Source organism: Calonectris borealis, chromosome 15 (genome assembly GCF_964195595.1).
Source record: "Calonectris borealis chromosome 15, bCalBor7.hap1.2, whole genome shotgun sequence".
Taxonomy (NCBI): domain Eukaryota; kingdom Metazoa; phylum Chordata; class Aves; order Procellariiformes; family Procellariidae; genus Calonectris; species Calonectris borealis.
In genome coordinates this window covers 12,081,535-12,104,441 of record NC_134326.1, presented here as the reverse complement: position 1 = coordinate 12,104,441, position 22,907 = coordinate 12,081,535, and the positions used below count along the sequence as shown (strand labels likewise).

General features: G+C 46.9%; 1 protein-coding gene across 2 annotated transcripts in view; it reads right to left on the bottom strand.

Moving 5' to 3' along the window:
* GRIA1 (glutamate ionotropic receptor AMPA type subunit 1) overlaps window positions 1–22,625 on the bottom strand; it is a 127,729-nt gene extending 105,104 nt beyond the window's left edge. For both annotated transcript variants that reach the window (XM_075164227.1, XM_075164229.1), the window contains exons 1-2: window positions 22,392–22,625; window positions 20,122–20,259 (exon numbers count right to left, since the gene is read on the bottom strand). In XM_075164227.1, coding sequence (XP_075020328.1) covers window positions 20,122–20,259; window positions 22,392–22,473 — 220 coding nt within the window. In that variant the 5' untranslated portion in view covers window positions 22,474–22,625. The remainder of the gene's footprint in view (window positions 1–20,121; window positions 20,260–22,391) is intronic.
* Between the last annotated feature and the right edge of the window lie 282 nt (window positions 22,626–22,907).

The following is a 22,907-nucleotide window of genomic DNA, read 5'->3' as shown; positions in this document are numbered from 1 at the left end:
TCATCTGCTGGGATCTCAGTACATATTAGCATCCCTATTGCTGCTAACTTTCCTTTCAGCTTTCCTGCTCATATGGGTGAACTCAAGGCAAGCTCTCCCCACAGGGAGTGGGGATGAGTGCAATGATGTCTTTGAAAGATCCTCAGTAAAAGTAACTGCCAGTGGTTTGTTCTGTTCTAGTTTGGTTGGGAGAGACGGATGGACATTTGCACTTGCACCTGCAAAATCCCCTCCCTCATCTAGGTGAGATTTTTTCATCTTCTACCCAAAAGGATTCTCCTACCAAGAAGAAATACAATCAGCCAGCTGCCATCTAATTAGCAGATGGCCTATTCATTTGACTTGTCAAATCCCTTGGGAATTTCACACGATGGAGCTGTCCTGTGGGAGAGCTTTTCTAAGACAGTTGTTCAAATGAAATGTTCAAAACCAAAGGGAAGTAGTTTCTCTACCACCAGCCATGCAGTTTCACCATTTAATTTTCCCCAGTTTTGTTTCAGAGGTTTATAACAGGTAAGACAGGCTTGAATAATAACAGCAATAATCCTTATGTATAGTTATGACAAAGGAGCGAGGACCAGATTCATCAATGTAAAGGAATATTGCATCCAATGGGAGCTCAGCTCCCATGCTGCCATTTTGCTGAAATCTCCTGATGAATCAACTCTCTGCCTACGCCTGTTCCCTGCACTGGAGAACCTCTTGTAATATCACTGCATGCTAACGTACAATGCGAATACGTGGTGAAACCTGGTGCCATGCCTCTTGTGGGAACAGTAGGTACCCAGCAGGAAAAAAAAAACACCACCCAAAAGACCAACAAAAAGACTCCTACCCAAATTCCAGACAATATAGCTTTGTTTTCTTTTTCCAGTCCTCCAAAATGGGTAGCCCAGAGGATCGTTTTGGAGCCCTTCCCCATAAGTAGGTAGTAAAGGAATTCTTATTTGGCTTGGTAGGCACCTGTGGGTATATGCAAAGAATTACTTTGCAACCCACTGCGTATACTTCCACTGACAAAAATGTGGCAGTAAGTAGAGAATGCGTGCAGCAGTGGGTATCGGGTGTATTAGTTTGGAAGTAAAGAGACTGTGGGTGTTTATCCCTATTACTGGGTGATGACAAGCCAAAAGGGGTTCTGAAAGCCTAATCAGCAGCTGCTTCTCCTCCGCTCTGAGCTGCTCTGCTGGGGTATTACATGGGCACAGCAATGCTACCTGACAAAACCAGTGGCTCTGATTTTTAATAAACGTCTGATGGGCTTAACTGTGCTAATAAATTGCATAATCTTATTTGCTGTCTGGTTGTGAAGGTTTAGGGTCTGCTCCTGCCTCCAAGAAAGCTGGGCTGGAAACTCTTTGTAAAAATGAAAATGGTCTTCCAGAGCATAACCTGACTACAGAAAACAGGTTGCTAGCAAAAACTCCAAACACTGTGACACTACAAAATTGTAAAAGTCACTACTCCAGTACTGTGTCTGAATAATACCCCCAGTCTTAAATAAGGAAGCTTTGTAATCAGAACACCTCTCCCACATGTTCTTCCTTTTGATTTTCCCCACTAAAATCTATTTGTGAATCAAGTTTCCTTAAGCTCTCTTCCCCTCTGGGTACTTTTGAGCAAGGTGGACAGATGAAAAGACTCACACTTGTGCCATCTACGGGAAAAAGGTGATGGGAAAGGAAGGAAAGGGGCCAGATAAATCCCATATTTTCCTCAATTCCTTTTATAGTCAGCCCTTGGTTGATTTATACAAGACAACAGAAGAGGCCTAGAGGCAAGATAGCTCATCTCTCTGTGACTGAATACACACTCCCAACTCAACTGGAGCTTGGGGAACTTGGGTGCAGGTTGCCTTTAGATTATTCTGCATAAGATTTTTTCATAAGCTTTCAATTTGAAGGCTGTTACTCATCCCTTTAGCTCATGTCACAATGAAGTCCCTTTCAGAGAACAAGACCCAGAAGTAGGCTGCTCGACATCCTATATTGTGCAATTTGATTTGGTAAATTGCCTTTCCTGCACTGGTGCTATAAGGTGCTCAGCTGGAGTCCATACGCTAAATCTTGCCTCCCTGACACAGCCCCAGAGACCCACTGCAAACGCAGTTCTGCTGCGAGCTCGCGTTGGGAAAGTTAATACCATTTCTATCCCCCATGCAGATTTCTTCTTCTGGAAAAAATAATATGGGCAGGACACAAAAGAGACCTACAGTACAAGGATCTATGGGGAGAACTTCAAAGGTAGCAAGAGAATAGGCACCTTTGAACGCATCCTGGGAACTAGACCATGAAAGGACAGGGAGAGGTAGGTCATTTACCCTTTCCTACAAAAGCAGCTTGGAAACATACTGTAAAACATTGCATCCTTAAATATCTTAACCCAGAATTAAGCATTGGCTGTGCTTTTCAAAATGAGGCACCGGAGGGAACAGAAAGTGTCCAGGGGCCACAGAGAAGCGAGCAAGGAAACCTGGAGTAGCAACCTCTCTGAAATAGCACACACCAGCAAACACTGGCCACTGGCAACTAAAATATCTATTTCATAGGGCAGATCAGAACTGCAGCGCTCTCTCTCTCTCTCTTTCTTGCAAGTTTAATTTCAGATATGCTTGATACTTGAGAAAGCGGTGGAACCAGAATCACTGCAGCCTGGTAGACATCAGAATGTGTCTTTCTGTCCATTACCACCTCATGGCTCCTTCCAAGACATCCCACAAGCATCTTTCTTCACCATCCTATCTCACATCCACAGCTGCAGTTTCCAGCAACCCCTGTTCTTCCCTGCTGGGCTGCTGTCCCTCTACGATTTCCATCCACGTTCTGCCCCAAAACAGTCCCTGATGTAGCCCCTTGACTCACAACTCTGCCCCCACCGCTTGCTCCTCACCCTTCCTCTCCTCCTGGCTAAGAGAAGCTGCACTGGGATGGGAGGACATTTTGCTGCAGCGGTATTTGCCCTGCAAGTTTGGATCTGCTTCACCTGCAAGCAAACTCACCTCCCTAGAAATGGGAGCCTGCTGTCTTCAGCCAAACTTCAGCACCTCAGCTAATCAAGAGTTTGTTCTCCCTGACAGCCTCTAATCACCAGCTAGCCAGTTTACCGAGGGAAAATTTTTATCCTTTCTGCTAGAATTCATTTTTATGACACCTACCATAAGAGATTTAAAAAAATTAGGCATTAAAATCGTTTATAGAGGGTATTTTTATAATCCACTAAGCTGTTTTCCATTTCCACTGATATGACATCTCTCAGCTATAATTTATAAATGCCATCAGTTAACAGGCACAGAATCTTATCCTATGATTTCTCCTCTCATACGCTTTTCCCATTTAAACTTTCTGTTAAATCTTTGCTGTGCTGCTAAATCCAGAGAGATTTGGCCATAGCTAGGAGGAGGAAAAAAAAAAAAAAAAAGAAAAAGTTTAAGTAGCTAATTAGTGTCACTGGATTTGGGGCATCCTATCATGAGAGAATATAGAGGAAGCATGTCCTCAATAAATATTTTGGGCATTTAAACAAGGCTAATGCCCCCCTTACACAGCAACCTCTAATAGCCTCAGAAAATAAAAAGTTTTATAGGCAGTAAGTGGCTGCTTTCTCACACAGGGACGATGAGGATACCCTACCAGGCATATTGACTTTTCAGTGCATCTGACTGTCCCCGCGGTTATTTTTGTTATTGATTGCAACTCAGAAGGGAGTCACTCTGGGAAGCACAACCGCATGTGTCAGGGTCCAACCTGGGGACATCCTGGGAGAAAGCACTTATATACAGCCCTCCCAGAACTCACTTCATACTTCGATAGCACCACAGAAATGCCTAACAATGATTATAATTCTTGCAGTAATTAGACATTTTCTCCTTTTCTCTGCCAAGCTCAGACTGGAAAACTCCAGGCCTACTCCAGGCCTCACCACAATCACTGCTCTTAAATCATAGCAGGGAAAACAAAACAGAACATACATTTCTCCTCATTTGCCATGCCTCCAGCATATCTACCTTGGGTCTGCTGGGAAACTTGTATTGGGCTGCATCTAGTCTTTTGGTTATGGAAGGTCCTGACTTGGGAGAAGCAAGCCCAAAGGAACTGATTTTTTGTTGCTTTAATGTGGGCATGAAGAGATCTCCTTGACTCTGTCTAGGTCAAAGATAATTCGTGGTCCTCTCAGGGACTGGACAAACTCCTCAAAGGTCTGGTGGGTTTCCAGTCGCAACCAGTTAAACACTTTAGGTTATCATGGGAGGGAAGTGCCCGAGACTGCCTTCTTTACATGGAGTAGAGAGGAAGCTTGCAAGACATGCAGAGGGAGCAAGCCCGCTAGCTTTTTACCTAATGAAGACCTAATTCTAGTGGGGTGTCAGGCTTGGCTCAGACAGGCAGAGGATCCACAGCCTTCAACCTTTTTTTTCCTAAGGAAGTTTGTCTACAGAAGAAAGGTTTCGGTCAATTGAGAGTTATCGATAATCTTTCTTCAGGCCTTAAAGACCAAAAAGGAAAATTAAGGACACATTGGCTGAGCTGAACAGAAAAGCTAAACCCACCATGAGGCCACCTGGTGCTACACAAAAGTGAAATCAAGAGAAGCCATCCTCTTCTGTGCAGGGGTTAGTATTGTAAATGCATCTCCATGAATTTCTTCCCGTCGGGAGACTAAATGCTTCCCCACAAGCAGCGGGGAAGGAGAGCTGGTTCAGTCCCTCCTCTTCCAAAATGGCTTAGTCATGTCAGCGTTCATCCCCAGCACAGTGCTTGTCCCATCTCCGGCAAGGCAGCGTGGTGCGAAGGGTGTCAGCCAAGCTGGGCGGCCATACGGGCCGAACCCCAGCGCCACATTTGGGGAGGAAGACAAAGATTGAGACAAGCAGGTGAATCATGCTCTTGTCACTCGGGGGGCGGAGATGAATGAGCCTACACTGCCAACGTGAAGGACATTTTCCTGCTGTCATAACAGCAATGGGAGAACAGATGGCGAATAATATGGACTGCAGCCACTCAGCATGGCCCCTTGGCACTTCCACTTTGCCGGGCTTCTCCGTGGTAAAGTCTGCTTGGGGGAAAATGTTCCCAAGGATCCTGCATGCAGAGGTAGTCTCTGTTCACCCACTCAAGCACCTACATGGCCATTACCCCTGTGCTGCCTGGCGCTTCCAGGAGAAGAGGAGTAGTTCCCCCATCACTTCCCAGACGTCATCCCCCGCTGCTCATGTGCCAGTAGACACGGGATAGCTCTGGGTACCAGCCAGATGGCCATCCCCGCGTGCCAGGGATCTATGGACCCTCCTGAACGGGGGTCAGATTCATCAGGAAGAGCAAGGACTATAAACGTGAGCCTAAGGAAAAAAATGAGGCCAATGTGGGACTGGCCAGATATGCAAAGCCGTGTCCTCTCCTATGGGCAAGTGCTCACTCATGTCTCTCTACTCCCTGACAGTTACAGAAAGCACATTCCCCCTTCTGAGCACCCAGCCCTTTCCAGCTAAATGGACGCTGATGAACCAGAGGGGGGCTCCAGATATTTCCAGCATGGCTTCGGTGGTACCTCATCAATGCCAGTCCTTCCCACTCCCCCTCTGTCCAGTCTCACTGAAAAAAAAAAGCCACCAGGATGGGAGAGTATCCAAAAAACCCTTAAGATATAATTACCCCCTAAAGCCACCCTTCACATCCAGTCACACAAGAGAAAGGAAAGCTGCTGACATAGCCAAAGTCTCAAAGGCACAGGTAGGTCATTTGAGGCTTGAAGTCAAAGTCTCCATTAACTTTCGGACATGACTGAAAAGTGATTAGTCTTTCATTCCTTGCAAAAAAGCCTACACGGCCCAATGCATCAGGTGTTGCTCTTTCAGGACCTCAGACATTGTCCATTTTCATGCTGGTGCCTTTACTAATTGTAAAGTGCCACGGTTAGAGCGATGGGACGCAGGATCAGAGGAGGCATTTCACTGCACGCTTTAGCTGCTGTCTGTGGATGGGGCCAGACTGCAACAAATGTTGATTTAAGGAACACATTAGAGGCTGCCTCTAATGCACTTGCCACAAGCCTTCAGCTCCCATTTATCATCTGTCCCTGATTCTACAACTCGCCTAAAACTCAATTCTTTTTTTTTTCCCTCGACACCCTTTTCAAGACTTTTTTTTTTTTTTAACTATTGATGTCTTAGTGTATCCCCTTGCACATTTTTTTCCTTTCACTTCTTGAGAAAAGAAATGCCACAAAGAAGCCATTAGAGCTCCTCAGTCATCTGATCTTGGCAGGAGATTCCTCTGACGAACCACAAAACAAGGTGCAAGACTGATGCATGATCCCGAGGCAAGATCTCTCTCTGGGAGATCTGAGGATCTGGGGAAGGGGATCAGCTCCCACACGAGGTATCCCATACCACCGTGCCAAACCAAGCCAGAGAGGAGGAGTTGAGCGCAGCAATGCAAGCTCTGCACCCTCCACCATAGCACAGCCAGGCTGGGAGCGCCCAACACTGTCCTTTCCCCTTGTCCACCCAAGCGTAGCAGAGCCAGAAATAGCCAGAGATGGGGTGAGCACCCGTGGCTCACCCATGCACGAGCAGGAGGAAAGTGGACCATGAGAGCCATGCTGTCCTACTGCACATTGCGGCTTAGCTGCCATTAGAGCCTGTTCTGCAGCAGACAGTAGCGTCACCACCGAATGGAAGAGCAGAAACGCACACCTTCCATGAAAAAAAATTGTTGAGCTATAATCCTGCTTTTGGTTTGTTCTTTCATCAAAAAAATTGGTTTGGATAAAATAAAAATCTGTTAATCCTGTTTGTGCTACACTCGAACCAGAGCCACAGGGACACTTAGTATCACTTAGAACACACTATATCACATTTAGGTACTGATGCTCCTGGAAGAATCAGTGAACATTGAAATGCCTTTAAAGATCTGATTTTTGGTGCTTACAGGCCTAAGCTAACAATCAGGACCCCAAATATGTGGTAAAGAAATATAATGGTGAAACACTGCTGTGAGAGTTTACTAAACTCATGGCAACAGGGAGATGCAACAGGTGAACAGCAGGAACCACGACAGCCATGAGATGGTCACGACATCTTAAGCATGGGGCTTGCAACAGTTACAGGCACAGACAGGAGCAGAACAGCCAAGAGGAAAATCCTGCTGCAGGGAAGTGAAGAACGAGCAAAAATCAGGGTGGAGATTAGTGTTGCTGGGCAAAATCTGCAGGAAAGGTAAAGGCAACGACAGGATCACAGACTACAAAAACCCCTCGAGTGCTTTTAGATCAAGTGAACCTTCTTTAGAAAGGGCTTGATCTGCAATCCAGGAAACCGATAGTGTAGAACCAAGTGCCTGTAGCCCTGATTTCCCTTCAGACTGAAAAGATATTTAAAAAACAAACCAACACTGAGACAAATGCTGGCTTCGCTTGGAATAATTAATGAACGTGAATTAAAGGAAGAAAGGTTAAACCTCAACAACCAACTAAACATGAAAACTGAGAAAAATAACGGCAGAGGGTCACAGTGCTCCATCACCTGGGGGTACCCCATCTCCAGTTCAAGGCTGCTGCACGCACCAGCACATCTTACCATCTCTCCTGCTGACTCTGACAGCAAATTCCCTTGAAGCATATTGGGAGCCCAGGATTTTAAGCAGCCAGGAGATAATAGCAGCCAAAAACACCGGTGTGAGCTCATAGCGGTTGCAAGGAGCATAATTAACATGGGCTTTCATCACCTCACTGCTTTCTATAGCAAAGGAGGGTTGGATTTGGAGTGCCCACATCAGACCACACAACATCTGCACAGGACACCCCATGGGATCCTCACCTGGTGCATTGGGCAAAATGACAGGGAAGCGCCCTTCGGCAGAGCTGCTTTAACTGCAGGTCTTGGGTGCAGGGACTTGTTTGGGGTTGCAGCGTGGCCCCTATCCCACTGTGTAACCCCACACTTTGGGAGATCAAATGGGCTGACATGGCAGAGGAAGCGATGCTGTGCTGAAACAACATGAAAACCAGGCAGCAGCAGATTGTGGGTGGGATACTGTGTGTGGCAGACTTAACCTGCCTGGAGGTGCATATATGTGCAAGGGGGCTGCAATAGCCTCTTAACCCTCCCTCTGTCATTATTTTGGGCACAGAGAAAGAAGAAAGGGCTTAATTTCTCTTAAGAATTTTTTCAGAACAGGGATGCTCTCAGACTTTTCAGAGGAAAAAGTGCATCTGCTGCACATCCCTCTCCCTGCCTGCCCTGGGCGGTGGTACCCATGGACTGCTCCAGCTGAAGCTGGGAAAAAGAAATCTCAGTGAGGAAGGGGATTTCTTCCCAAAGATGGACAGACTCATCACTAGCTTCCAGGTGCCAACTCTTAAAACAAATTCTTTCAATCTCACACAGCATCTTTAAGAAAAGATAGATTGCACTGGCTCAGAGGAAACTGTCTGCTCCCTGATAATAAATGAGTTGTTAGCAGAGGTAGCAGACTCCCAGATCCATTTGTGATCCAAAGGGCTTACAGCTGCTTCCCGCTTTCGCAATGCCAAAACCACAGAACACGCAGACAGCAAGGGACGGGAAGACAGCCTCCTGCGCCTGTCTGCTTGCTGCTCTCCCGTGGCTAAAGGGAGACTGTCAAGTGCAATTTCCTTTTGATGGAGCCTTTTTTTAATGTAAATTTGCTGTTGTTGAAAGTGAATAACTCCCTGCATTGGCTGCAGGCAAGGATAGCCAGGAAAAACACTACAAAACTCACCCCTGCATGCTACACGTCTGCAGCACCTCTTGCAGCTCTGGACACGAACCATCCTATAGCACGAGCGCCCATAGTCCTACAGCAATGCGCCTCATTCCTCCGCCTGCAGGCCCTGCACAGCTCGACTCTCGCAGACAGCGCTGTGCCGAGACAAACGCACCTTCGCCAAAGGCTCCTGCAGTCCCACCAGAAGATGCTGCTGTACCTCAGTCATCTTGACCCCGATTCCCTCCACCCCCAGCCTCCACAACACTGCACTAGATTTCACTGCACAGCCCTAGAAGCCAAGGGGGATGATTTTTTTTTTTTTAATTATGTTTTCAAAGTTGTTCTGCTTGAGTTGCTAGTTTGAATTCACACTTTTACTTTCCTTCCAGAGATAGGCTGGAAAGAGGAAACCTGAATGCACATCGCTATCACGCTCCTCTGAGATGGCTGTCAAATGGCAATCAGAATCCAGGTCCAGAGCAGGGTGGGATTCAGTCTCCCTGGGATTTTCAGGCATGTTTTGGGCCTGATTTGGCTCAGCTGCTAAAGGATGCTAGTTTAGAAATGACTTCTTTTTTTTTGGGCCAAACAGCATTTTTTTTTTAAAAAAAGTTCACAAGATTTCTTGTTCCAGTGCCACGCAGGGCTTAGCTGTGCCCTGTCAAATGTGAGCCCAGTCAAATCCCTGGGTGCTATTTTGAAAATGCTACAGCTAGCTTCTGAGGGCATTCCTCCCCTGGTGACACCGACTCTATGATCCCCTGGAGCCTACTCCTAGGGAAAGGCAGCATCAGCCAGGGCTGTATCGACAGAAGGAGGGAGAAAAAGATCTGCTTAAAGTAAAGGCAGCAAAAGCAAACCCAGGCATCGCTGTTAGAACACTGCAAACACAACTGCCAGCAGTGAGCCCACGAAAAGTGAGAAATAGAAGAGGCTACGAGGATGAGAGCACATCTCAGGACAACGGCAAGTCCCTGTCCTTGGGGACCACTGCAGTGCTGTACCAGAATACAGAAGGTGAATCGGAGAAGAGCAGTTTCTATGCCATGAACATATGTTTTTTTTCACTTCTTAGCAATACATCAGAACAGCATAACCACGAACTGCCTGTCTGCAATGTGATGCCTGGTGTTATCAAAGCCTTTACAGGCTGCTCCCAGACAGAAAGCAGGAAAATATTTGATATCGCTGAGGTATCACCTTCAGCAGAGTATTGAGGAATTAGCAGAAGGACATAATACTGCAGACGCTTTGGGTAGGATTCATCTCACCTACCTCTCAAGGTCTCAAGGTAAGCTCTCTAAGCCAAGTTTGTCACCTTGGCTTCCCGTATCGACAAGGGGGATAAGCAGGCACCTCTGGAGGGCAATTCCTCCCCTAAGTTGGGTGTCTAAAAGAGTTCAAAAGGATTGCTCACTGAAGAGCTCTCTGCTGATTACAGAGGTAACCTTGATCAGCAGCTTAGATGAAGGCAACTAATCCTTAGCCAGAAATGTTGGAGGGAACAAATTCCCTTCTTTATGCTTTAAGGACTTAGGGTCTGCTGCTTAAGGACGCTGCTAAGGCATGTAAGCAGTGACACAGCACGAGCACCTGGGGTCAAGCTTGGGCTTGCTTCTTCCCTTCTCTTCCTCTGTCCCTCCACAGACATTTGGCAAAGCAGAACTGATCTGATAAACATGCAATTCTGTTGATTTACCTGGTGCATCGCAGAGGAAGGAAAAGTTCAATTAGGGGCTTTGATGGGCTAAAGCTTCCCAAGCAAAGAAGAGAAGTTTGGGAATGGTCTCTTAACTGACAGCTGGTATCTGTGATGCTACTTGTTGGTTTTCCTGCTTCAGCATGACTGTTAAGTCTCACTAAAACTGTGACGATGCTTGAATGAAAGTTTCCTCTCTGACAGAGCAAGCCTGTACCCCAAACTAGTGCTAGTTACTCCAGAACAAGAGGTGATACAGGCTTTTTGGGGAAGGGCTCATCTCCGAGGGTATGTGGTGGCTCTGGGAGCAGGGGTGGAAACGCAGCAGCTTTCTCGCCTCCTACCTGGGGGCTGCACGGTGAACTCCCTGCCCTCCTAATTATTAGCACATAAACATGGGCATGTCTGGGAACATGAAGAGCTGTTTTTCTAGTCTGCAGTGACCTCCTGCAAGCCCCGGGACCGCGTGGGGCTCTGCGGGTTCAGGAGAGGTGCTGGTATCTGCTCCCTCTGAGGTCTCTGCTGAGTCTGGCACACGAGGCTGCTAAGGTGGAGGATGTTATGATAAGGATGATTCAATGTTAGAAATCTGCCTGACTTCATCCACATGTTTCTCGTGCATTCCCAAACAAGCGATGACTCTTAATGCCTGTCAGCCTAGGCTAATCCAGGTCCCAGCCTCCAGCGAGGCTCCGCTCTCCCTAAAGCCTCTCCCTTTGCTGTCCCCACAGGAGAGGAGCACGAGGACTCCCAGATTACCATCCCCACACCTCAAAGCTGCAGAGAGTGGGTTTTGGTTGGCACAACGATAACGAGCTGAGCAGAAAAGACTCCAGAACCAGGACAGGCTGGAAGACTGAACTAATTCTGATTAAATCTATGAAATGCACTCAGCTCTGCCTTTGCTCAGGACAGACTAGGGACAGCTGTTGTGCCTGACTGTTTTTCTGGGACAGTGAACTGGAAACGGCATCGCTGCACGGGCTGTGCCGCAGCTCGCTTCCTTGTTCTTGCCTGCAACAGCCACGTCCCCTCGGCCCCTTCCCCTGCTGCAGCTGTATGTAGTTTGGCTTTCTATTACTTCCTTTGGTAGTTCATTAAAGACATTAATCACCTTCTGCACAAAGACATTTCTCCTGAACTCCCTGCAGGCCAGGCCTCTTTCTCAGCTGCGGCTCTGCTGCCTGCTTCAGCCCTTGGCAGACACAGTGCTGGCGGCCCAGACCTGCCCCATTTCCCTGCTGATCTGGGTCCTTGCTAGACACCGATCGGGTGATCACCCCCAAGCCTCCGCTGCCACGTGTGCTCCGACAAGAACCTCCTTTCCACCTAACCTTCACCCCACCATGGTCTACATCTCAACATTTGTTGTCTCCCTTTTCCCTGGCCACGCGGTCCCATCTCGGGACCAGCACACAGCCACCTGCTAACGTGCATCATGCAATAAGCCATATATAAATGACACATGCTCGTCATGCAATAAGGATGCAAGGCGTCTTGCTGCACAAGGCTGACTGAGGGGAAAGCACAGTGGCATTTTGGGACTGTTGCAGCAGCAAGAGGGCTGCAGGCTGTGTTAAACATGTTGGCAGTTTGCAATAACCACCCCATGCAGGGGATTCCCTGCCCTAAGCACCGAGGTTTGGCTCCGTGGCAGTTGCAGCAAGGAATAGAGAGGCAGGCAGTGAGCTGAGCTACGGTGCTGGCCAGGTGGGAGACACCAGTGGGCTCCAGCTCATCTTTGGGCAGAAGGAGAGAGAGCCTTCAGAAAGCAAAACCTCCCCTGGCTTAGCTAAGGGCTGGAAAGAGAGACAAGGGACAACTCCAGCTATGGCATGTCCACAGTCCTTCTAGAGCTGTTGCCTGTCCCCTTTCCCATGCCAGGTCTCCAAGTGCTGCTCCTCACCCTGCGTTTCTCCATCCTCTGTCCCTGTGTGGTCTCTGTTGGACTTTGCTTGCCCATGCTCTCCCCATGAGCTCCCATGCTTGCTGGTAATTTCTTCTGCTCTCATCTGCCAGAATAACAACACTGTCCTCTTTCTCACGGATGGCACTGAATGGAGTGCGGGCGCTAAGTGGAAGGAAAGCTAACAAGGCTTGGGGCACTCAGGGGATATCAGCAGACCAGCGGGAGAAACACCACATCTGAATCAGTGTAGTCATTGATGTCTTCTGCTCATTGAAGCTTACTGCTAGCAAAGATCAAAGCAAAGTGTTTGGGAAGGCGGGGAGGTGAGAAATAGCCCTCCTTTTCATGTGAGATCCTTCCATGCTGCATCCAGATTACCTACAGCAGCTTCTGTATCTTTCCTCCGACCCTCCAGCCCTCAACCTTTCTTCTCCCTCCCACTTCATCTCCATTAGCATAGTTACAGGACCTTGCTTATTAAATCAAAGCCAAGACTCTTATAGTATATGCAGAGACGCAGGCACATATACTATATCCACACAACAATCCTGCCATCAGCTGTATGTTACATCTCAATCTTAGACATCAGTTTTCTTTTGCACTCCTCCACTCTGTCAAAAACAAATAAAATCAAAGAATGAAAAGACCCTCTTGAAGAAGCCAAGATATGGCAATTTGTAGCTGTTACTCGCCTCTTCATTGCCTCTCACTGCTACTGCCTCAAGGGATCAATCAGTCCTGCGATGCATAAGCACGTCTCCTCCTGAACTGCAACCCTGGTCGAGGGTTGCCAAGGGTGTGGTTTGCAGAGAATAGGGAAAATAACCGATATACATTAATAAAAGAATAACATTTCTGGGTTTTTTTTGTTCTTTTGTGTTGTGGTATGATTTTTTTTTTTAAGAATGCCCCAGAGGGAACAAGTGGGTCTGACTGCTAAAGGGCAACATGAGAAAATCAACTAGAGACTCGTTACGGCATAAGCTAATGAGTAATCAGGTTCAGCACATGAGCAGGGAACAGTTTCTGCCGGATAGCATGCTGTTATTATTCTAATCATTCAGTATTATTTTGAAATGTTTTTTTGCTGGGATGATGGTGAATTGCCAATGGCTTGGTTCAGCCCTTCTTCTACATCTTGCCTTATACCTGACTCACTCAGGAGTCCATGTAACATCCCAAAGAACATCCCATGCTCTACCAGACGGCACTTTTCACTGGGAAAAATGTTGCCTGTTTCAGTTCTACACGACTAAAGGCAGAGAAATAAAAACCCATCTCTCTTTAAAGGAATGCAGTTGAAATAAATGCATCTTTGTCTTCAGACTTGTGTTAATACTGCACCCCCGAGACTTTGGATCTGCAGAATATTAAAGTCTCCCTGACTTATTGCCTCTTTAAGTAGCGTGTTGATTTTGTGTTTGCTCTGAGCTCCACGTGTTACTGAAGCTAACCAGGACTGTTCCCATTTCTACTGTTGCCTTTGGGGCCCTCACCCTATTAAGGGAAATGTAAACGTATATATCTAAAATTCCCACTAGTGTTTTGGAAAGAAACAAGGCGCTTCCGCACGCTGCCTTCCTTGCAGCCACATAAAGATTTCCACTCTCACCTTGCTAATATGCCAAAAAATAAAGTCTGTGTGTTTCTGGCTTAGTAGGATCCCTATTCATATGAAAAAGCTTTATTTTTAGAGAAGAAAGGATAAGGTGTGAGTGAAGACTGTGACTGTCACACAATGGACAGGTCTGGCCTCTGCTGCTCACTGTTTCTCAAATCCCTTCTCTGCCTGCTGCAGAGCCCAAATTTTACTTCTTCACTCTCTTTTTGCTTGTCACCAATGAGTATTTGGGATCCTTTCCAGATGAGCAGTTAGATTTGCAGGTGTGAAATTCCCCTTATTCCTCCTCTGATTTTTCCTAATCGTGTCATATCAGTTTTTCTCCCCAGGCACCGCTCCCACAGCCCAGGATAAAAAATTAAATAAATAAAAATAGTCATGCAAAGAATAAGTGCCCTCTTGCCTTTTGGAGAGAAATGGACACATAAGACAGGGGGAAACCCTTTCCTGACGCCTGACATATGCTGCCAGCCTCTCGGCAGGGCTGCCTTCACCAAACGACAGTGGAGCCCCATCAATGTCCCGGCTGATGATATTGGCCCACGTTCACCCAAGGCTCTCCGTGCCCAGATCCAGGAAGGCAGACAGACAGCCCGCCCTGTCCTGGCAGCCGTAGCTGAGGAAATGGCTCTGCACTTGTATTTTAAATGCTTTTCCTTCTCAGGGAAAGCATATGTGACAAGTTCCCACTTTCTTCAGTGGCGGCTTGCGACTGCCAAGCACCCAGTGCCCGCCCCAGATCCCCTGCAGAGACCTTGGACGCAGGCGGCTGGTGTCACCCCCAGGACCCGCTCCCTCCCATTTGGCAGCATATCACCCATCAGCACCTTCCTTAGGGCTGGACCTGGCTGTAAGGTGCTGGAATCTCACTGAATAAACATGCAATTACTAGAAAGCCACGGCCCATCCCTGCCAGAAATTGAGCATCCTTAACCTCAATTTGATCTGACATGAATTGATGCTCTGTGATTCATCTGTGTGCATCACATCTTTTCCTATTACAAAATCTAAGGAGATGTATTTCCTTGTAGCACCTATGTTGTATTAATCAGACTGCATGTGATCATTAAATCCATGTTTCTGTTGGCTTAACTCACATTAAATAGTCATAGCTAGCATCCTGAGCTCTGCAGGGGAAAAAAATCCCAAAGCATTTACATGAGATTTCTGACACTGCAAAAATAAAAACAAGTCTACCAACACCACAACAATTACATACTATTATAGGGCTGAGCTTATTTAGATTGTGGAAGTTTAATTATAAAAATTGCATTTTAATTGATTGCTACTGGAATAATTACAGCAACACCTTTCCAAGAAATGGCGACCATCCCATGTTTGTCAACAAAGAAGCTTTCTTTAGATTCAACATGCAATAATTGTTTAATTAAGCCAAATTTAGATCGTTCGTTTGAGAATGAATTCAAATGTTTGCGTATTCCTTCCTGTCTCTGAGAGGTAATTTAAGAGATAAAAAGCAATCTCCAGAAATACTCTGTCTATATACGTAAGTATCCAAGAAGAAGAAGAAAAAGAAATACTTAATTTTATAGCTGATCTGGATATAAGCTTGCTGCTATTGATAAGAACATAAGCACAGAGTGAGTGATCGCTACAAATCCATCTCTAATTGGTGCTGGGAGGCCTTCATAAAATATGAACAGACTCCATACTATATGTTCGTTTTCTAATATGCAGAACAGATTCAACTGTTGATATTCTAGCAGCACCCACAACCCATACCCAGTATGAGGACCCCACAGTAACTGTAGTTGTGCATACATGGAAGGAGAGGGATAAATAATTCATTGTTTTTCAACCTCTTTACAAGTTTTCTTGCAGCTGAAAAATTCTGCTGCTGTCCTGTGCAGACCTCCGTGTTTCAGGTGTGCAGATCCTGAATGTCCCTTCTCAGTAACCCAGCACCTAAGCACGCACACAGGCTGATCGCTGCCCCAGCTAAGCTCTGGGGCTCAGTGCTGGACGGAGGATTTTTTAGTCGCTGGCCATCTCTGCAAAGTGGCCTGACTTTTGCAGGGACAGATTTCCCAAGCTGGTGACTCATCTTCTGCGAGCACTGCTCAACAGGGCACGTCCCCCAGGTCACTGCCAGGGAAATCTGTTGCTGAGCCATCGTCTTACCCGGGCAGCGAGAGCAACCACCACCGTCTGCCTGACGCTGCTGGGGCTCGCCTGGGGACGCCGGCCAGAGACCGAAAGCAGGAGTCTCTGCATCACAAATTAAATAAAGCTAAGAGCTGGGGCTGAAGCAACTCATATCCCCTGAGGAGCTGTGCTATGCACAGGGTGGGGATGTGCATTACGTGTGCCCGAATGGAGGCTGAGACAAGGAATAAAAGAAAACTATTCCCAGCACTGGTTGTCTCAAGTAAGCAGCCTCTCATCCCTTTGCTGCCAACAGGACACGGTGCTCGTGTCCACTGCGGACCTCCCTGGGACAGGAATTTGCAGCTCTCTCCTAAGCTTCAGCCCTCCTGGGCCCTCGCATTTGGCACAGAGCACCCCTCTTCCCGCACCTCTCAGCTCTGACCTGCAGCATCCCCTGCCATGTTATGTCTGTCCTGAGCGCAGTCAGCCACGGCAAAACCCAGCAAGGCAGAGCGTGCTAGTGACTGCGTTGAGGCCATAAAGCTCTTTTCCAAACACGGCTGAAGACAGAACCTGTGCACGTGTCTTTAAAGCTGAGCAGAAGGGTTTACTCTGCTACGTCGCTAGGCAAACCTTTCAGCTGTGCCACACCATCATTTTACCCTTTACAGTCACCTGGCGCTGCTATATACTTCTGCTGAAGGAAGGACTCTAAATTCACCTTCCCCCTAAACAATTGCCCTGGCCTTCGAACAAACGGCGCAAAAATAGAAAGTCTCCTAACCTTTAGTTAAGAACCCTCAAAGCGGCAGGTGTGTATTTTCATACCAGTAAGCCACACCACGCACCCCCCTGCAAACACAGAGCCTGTTCATTACCATCTACTCTGTGGGATGGAATAAATCCAGGAAGATATTTCAGTTATTGAAATGTGCCCATGTTTCAGTGATGCAACATTAGCATCAACCACACACATGAAATGTGAGGTTACCGCACGTTGTATCTACTAGCTATTTTTGCTTTCTTAATGATTCCAGTTTGCTTAAAATCATAAGCTACTGAGGTGTTATGCACAGGGACCACAGGACCCGTAGGTGAACGCTGCCCCACACAGAGGTATTCACAATCGCTGTGTAACACTAAAAAGTCCACTACTGGAAGCATCAGAAATACAAAAGTTATTGCTGGGCAGAGCTACAGCCCAGAGACAACAGCAGCCTCCTGGTATTTTACAGATTTATCACTTTCATGAGTATTATTGTTACCAATTTACGATCATCACTAGCACATCACTAACGGCTCCCTATCACCATCACCTGTGCACAAATGGGTACATCTCATACTGTAAATTCACCCACTGTCACACCAAAGCTTGCTCATCCTAACTGGTAAGCAGATGTATGTCAGGCAGAGGTAGACAGTGTCACAGTTGATGCTGAGATACATTTTGCATATGATCTCCTTAGACAGGGTGCTGTCATTTTGCTGCAGTTCATCCTGCCACTTCAGCATCGCCCCGCAAGCTGCCCAACAAGGTTTTTTGTTTCTGCCATCACCACTGATTCTTAATATATATTCTGTATTTTGAATGATGCTGCTTCAGGCACTTGCCATAAGGACTACATTTAGCACATAAGGCCGGATCCTGGCAAAAGGCACGCCTTGCCATGGGGCTAGGACCTACTAGTCTTCCTCAGCTGTCCTGCTGGAGACCCTGATAGGACCAGCACCAGGTTTACAGGGTCCAAACACCCTTGACTTAACCATCAGAGAAACAGGTAATGCCAATGACAAGGAAACGCTGTGTTCTCTATCTCCATGGGAACAAAACCTGGTACTTTTAACTGGTAGCATGGCCAGTCTTTTCTCAGAAGATAAGGACCACTGCGTGGGCAGGGTTTTTATTCTCTGTAAATAAACAGATCTTTCTGCTAATATCTAGTCTTGGCAACCGGGAAGGGAATTTTCTGGAAGATGAGGAAGGAGATAATTCCTGGCAAAAGTTTCACTCCAGCCCTAGAGTACTAAAACCAGGTCTCCTAACGGCCTGGTTTTTTTGGGTTGGTTTTTTTTTCGCCCTAGGGTACATGGAATAACACCTTCTTTTGTGCTTACAAAACAAATGCTGCCTTCTATAGTCTGGAAGAACTTAGGAAGTTTTTAATTATAAGAAAAGAAAAATGAGGACAAGTGAAGTTGGACAGTGCGGAGTGCTCTGCTGGTCTGATCTAGGACAACGTGCCCTACATAGAGCTCAAATATAACATCCTTTGGGAAGCTGTCTTGCTTCCATTCAGCTTTTGTGAGACCACCCCCGTCCCTGTGGTACTAATGACAGATTTCTGAAGCATAACTAGTATCACGGTCTTGCTATCAACGTTAATACTGTAAACAAAATCATTAGTGGCAGGCATAGAGAGGGAGGGAAAACTATGCGCAGATGGAGAATTTCTTCTAGTGATATTCTTGCAGTTTCTGCTTTCTTCCTGCTATCAGCACTGAAATAGCTCATCCCCAGCCACAGTCAGCAACTCTACCCCAGGTGGGTGATGCTTTCCCTGAAAAGATGGACGAGGTCTGTCTTTTTTCTTCTATTTGTCTAGTTTTCCTGCCAAGGAAGTGCCATCGGATTGAGCTGAAATAGTTGCTCTTCCTTGATGGAAACCTTGTAGTTGGCAAATAGAAGGATATTAAGGAAAATAGAAAATCTTTAGATGTGTCATTAGACACTCCAATGAAAGTGTCGCCAAATTGTTACTTCTCTCTCCTATGTCATACTGGCCAGGAAATTCCTGTAATTTTGTATTTGCAAACCCTTCAACAGAAAAAAATCACAACTTTTTTTTTTTTTTTCATTCAAAGAGCCTTATTAATTCTCCTCTTATACATTCCTGGTTCTTTTTGCAGGAAAGCATTTTTCCCTTCTGTATATTTCTTAGCAGAGAGAACAGTTTGTGTCCACCTCTGCCCCACTCTTCACATGACTAACCTGCAGAGAGGATGTTTCGGTGAATCAAAAGGATACTACAGACGTGAGCCAACAATAATCCAACAGGCTCTACAAAAGGAAAGGCTCCTCCAATCCCTCCTGATAGTCCTCATACACACACACAGGCTCAGAGAGTGAAAGCAACGTCTGACACCAGGCTGAACCGAGAAATTCTTTGTGCATCGCATCCCAGCGGCATGAGCACCTCGTGCACAGCACCGCGCCGCTCGCTCCAAGGGAAGCAAATGGTGCAACAGCCCCTAATGCAACCATAGGGCTCTGTTATGGTTTTTGTTTTCCTCTGGTTTCCTCCTGGTCTTATTTATTGCCGCTAATCTTGGCATTACCTAGTAAGCCATTTTTTTTCTTTTCCTCAACTATATCATATAACAAGAACAGCACCGCTAACGTGCTGTGCTTTAGCAGGGTGCAGATACACCCTAAGATCAAATCTGCGGTGCAAATTCAGTCTTTAATACTTGTTTTTAGAGCCCATGATTTTGCTGGTTGTTGAAATTAGAACTCCCTTACCTCTCTGTCATTACTAGGCATGCCCCCGTATTGTGGATCTGCTCTCCACTTGCACCAAGATGCTGTTTTCTGCTAGGTCTTTCTTAAATTACAAGGACAGATGGCTAAACTGGGGCTGAAGAAGAAATTGTTCACAGTAAACAGAGACTTCTGTGCACCCCGTGGGTGGAAAGGGGTGTCTTTGTTGTACATCACGGCTATAGGAAATATGGGAATGAAACCTCAACATAATGAGTTGAGCAGAGGTTAGGGAAACAAGAGGAAATAAATTGTTGGGGGTTTTATACCATTTTGGAAGCGATGAAGGAGAAAATGCAAGACATGCTGAATAACTGCACACTACCTCACCCCTATGTCTTAGCACAAACCAAAATGATTCTGAAATCCTTTGCCCATGTGTTTGGGTTTTTTTTTGCATGGACCCTAAAGGCGAGTTGCACGTTTGGAGCAAGATGTCCCATATTTCAGACACAAAAAAACCCAATCAGGAATAAAGAAACCAAAGTAAGAGAAAGCACGGCAAATGCCGCTACTTACAGGTGTATGTCATTTCAAAGCTGTCGCTAATGTTCACAATGTCAATCTGGGGAAGGAGCTTAGGGGGTTCCGTGAGCTGAGACAACGCAAATCTAAAAGCCGCATGTTCCTGGGACTGTTGATTAGGAAATAACCCCCCTGGGGAGAAAAACAGAACAAGAAGAAGAAAAGCCTTAAGCACACCTGTATTAGCAACCTCTTCAGTCCAAAATGTTCCTGCGAGCAGAGGCTACAGCTCCCCAGCCCAGGGAATGCCACTACACTCAGAAACCCTTCAGCACGCAAGACCCGGGGGGGTTTGTGCCTGCTGCGGACAGGCTGAGAGGAAAAAACCTTTCCAGCCCGTGCATTATGTAATGCCTGGATCATATATAGGAGCCCTGATGCATCCCTGGGGTCGGGATGAACCACAGGGTTTGGTTCAACCTCCTCATCCCCCATAACTTTAAGGAAGAGAAATGGAAGCGCTCTCAATGTTATTTTTATAAAGGAGAAATGAGAGTCTGTCTTCCTCCTCCCCTCACTTGTAATTAGGCTCAATTTAAACTCTGTTAAGAGGAGGGGTTTGCTCCATAAGGGGCGCAGGGTTCCTCCACAGTATGGGGCAGACTGGCTTAGCCTGGCCTGACAGGCGTAGCGCTGGGTGGATGGGGACAGAGCTGTGATGGGGACCCATGGCCAAACAACTGCTGCTACTTGAAGTTTGCTGCATGGAAAACCCCTAAATTTAACAGGTGATAGTGGCCAAACTCAAAGAGGGCATGAAATCAAAAGCTTGACCCTCAAAGAGATCGACCTAAGCAGAAGTACAGACAAGCCCAGAACCACGGGACGATATAAATAGGATAGGAACTGGGACCCGGCTGCACCCAGGCTCAGAGTCTTTCTCCCCCCATAGACCTGGAATAAAATGCTGCGATAACCCTGCCCTAGGAAAAGTTTCCTGCTGCTCCCCCAGCAGGAAACTTGGCTTGCAGCAAGCCAAGGCTCACAGCCTCCAGAAAGATGCTATTAAATTCAGACTCTCTTGTAATCTATACGCATTTAAAGGGAGCACTGTTATTGGCATTTTACGAGTAGGGAAACAAAACACTTAGCAACAAGGTAGAATTAAAATAAAGAAGCAGAAAGTATCAATGCCCACCCTCCAGGGCAGATGGCTTTGGGAAGAAACAAATGTGCAAGGACCTACTATCAACAGCACTTTGCTCCTTTAGTATAGAGAGCATCTCCCTGTTGTGTGGAAAGGACTATGGGTTTGTGCATGGGTTTGTGCATGAATATCCCCCCCCTTCCCCCGCTCCTCCCACACCCCAGCCTAACCATGGGTGTCAGAGGAATGAGATGCTAGTAGCCGAGCTATTATATGTGTTTGTCGAAACAGAAAAAATCTAAGATGTTGCACAAATTTCGGGTAAAAGGGAGGCAGGAAGGGAGGGAGACAGGGATGCAGCATCAACAGCGATAAAAGCACCGATTGTGCAGCTGGACTCAGGCAGGAGTTGCCTGAACTTGGTGGATTAGCAATTGATGGGCATTGTAAAGAGAAGGGAGGCGGCAAAGAAAACTGACATGCAAGGGAAGAGAATTTGGGGCTAGGTTACAAACCATCATCAATAAAGATCAATGGGAGAGTAATAAACGTGGGGAGGTAGGGAGGGAGAAGGAGCATTGAGAAGTTACAGGAAGGGAGAAAGGAATCAAACAGGCACTGCTGGTACGCAGGGGAAGCAAGTAACAAGAAATGAAAAGAGACTTCAATGCAAAATCTTCCTCCAATAGCTCTGCCCTTATTCTTTAGCAACAACAACAGAGAGCGCCTGTTTGTTACCTCTCGTCCCAGTTACCTACAGATGAGAGCATCCTCACAAAAACGTATAATGCAACCGCTGATTTTGCAAATACAGCAATGCACAATGGCAGCCCAGGCAGTTCTCAGAGCAAGAAACAGATATTTTTTTCATGCTTCCTCCATTTCAGAGGCACTTTTCTCCCTCTGTGTTGGTGTGTGTGCAGGCATTTATTCCCAATCTTCCCCTCCCCCAAAGCCAAATTGATACATCTCTGCTCTTGCAAAGCTGGTACCAACACACAAATCCAGCCCTCGCAGTTCACCCCTTCGCTCTCTCTCACTCACATACACACACACGCACGCACATTTTGCCTTTGCAAGCAAATGAAGGGGTCAGTTTTCCCCCACCACCCCCTCTCCACCCCTACCCACTTGCCGGGGAACATTGCTCCCAAACGGCCCCGAGCTCTGCACTCACCTATCTGGATATTGTTGGGGAAATTGGCCCCTAACACCGCCCCTAGGAAACTGGTGCAGAAGAAGGCAAAAATGTGCTGCATATTCCCTTTTGCATTGGCGAAAAAGAAGCCCAGTTCCAAGCATAGATTTGATTTTTCCCCCGCTCTGCTCTCTTTAGCTGCCTCTCTCGCCTCCCCTCCGCTGTGCCTTCAGGGTTGTGCGTCTCCCTCGCTCGGAATCCAGCGCTGAGACTGCTGCTTAACACCGCCTGGCAGCAGGATTAACTGAGCCCCGTGAGAAAGAAAGAGAGCCCGCTCCTCATCCACATCCCTCCCCCGCCACACACAACACGCACACGCACGCACCAGACGCTTCCCACCCAGCTCATTCGCCTTCTCCCAGTTGGAGCTCAACAGCTGGGTACCGCATCCCTCCTCGCCCCGGCTATTCCCCCCGGGGGTCCTGGCTGGGGTCTCTAAGGGTAATTCCTACCTACCCCTAAATTCCTGGCTTTCCCCCTCAACTTGTCTTGGCA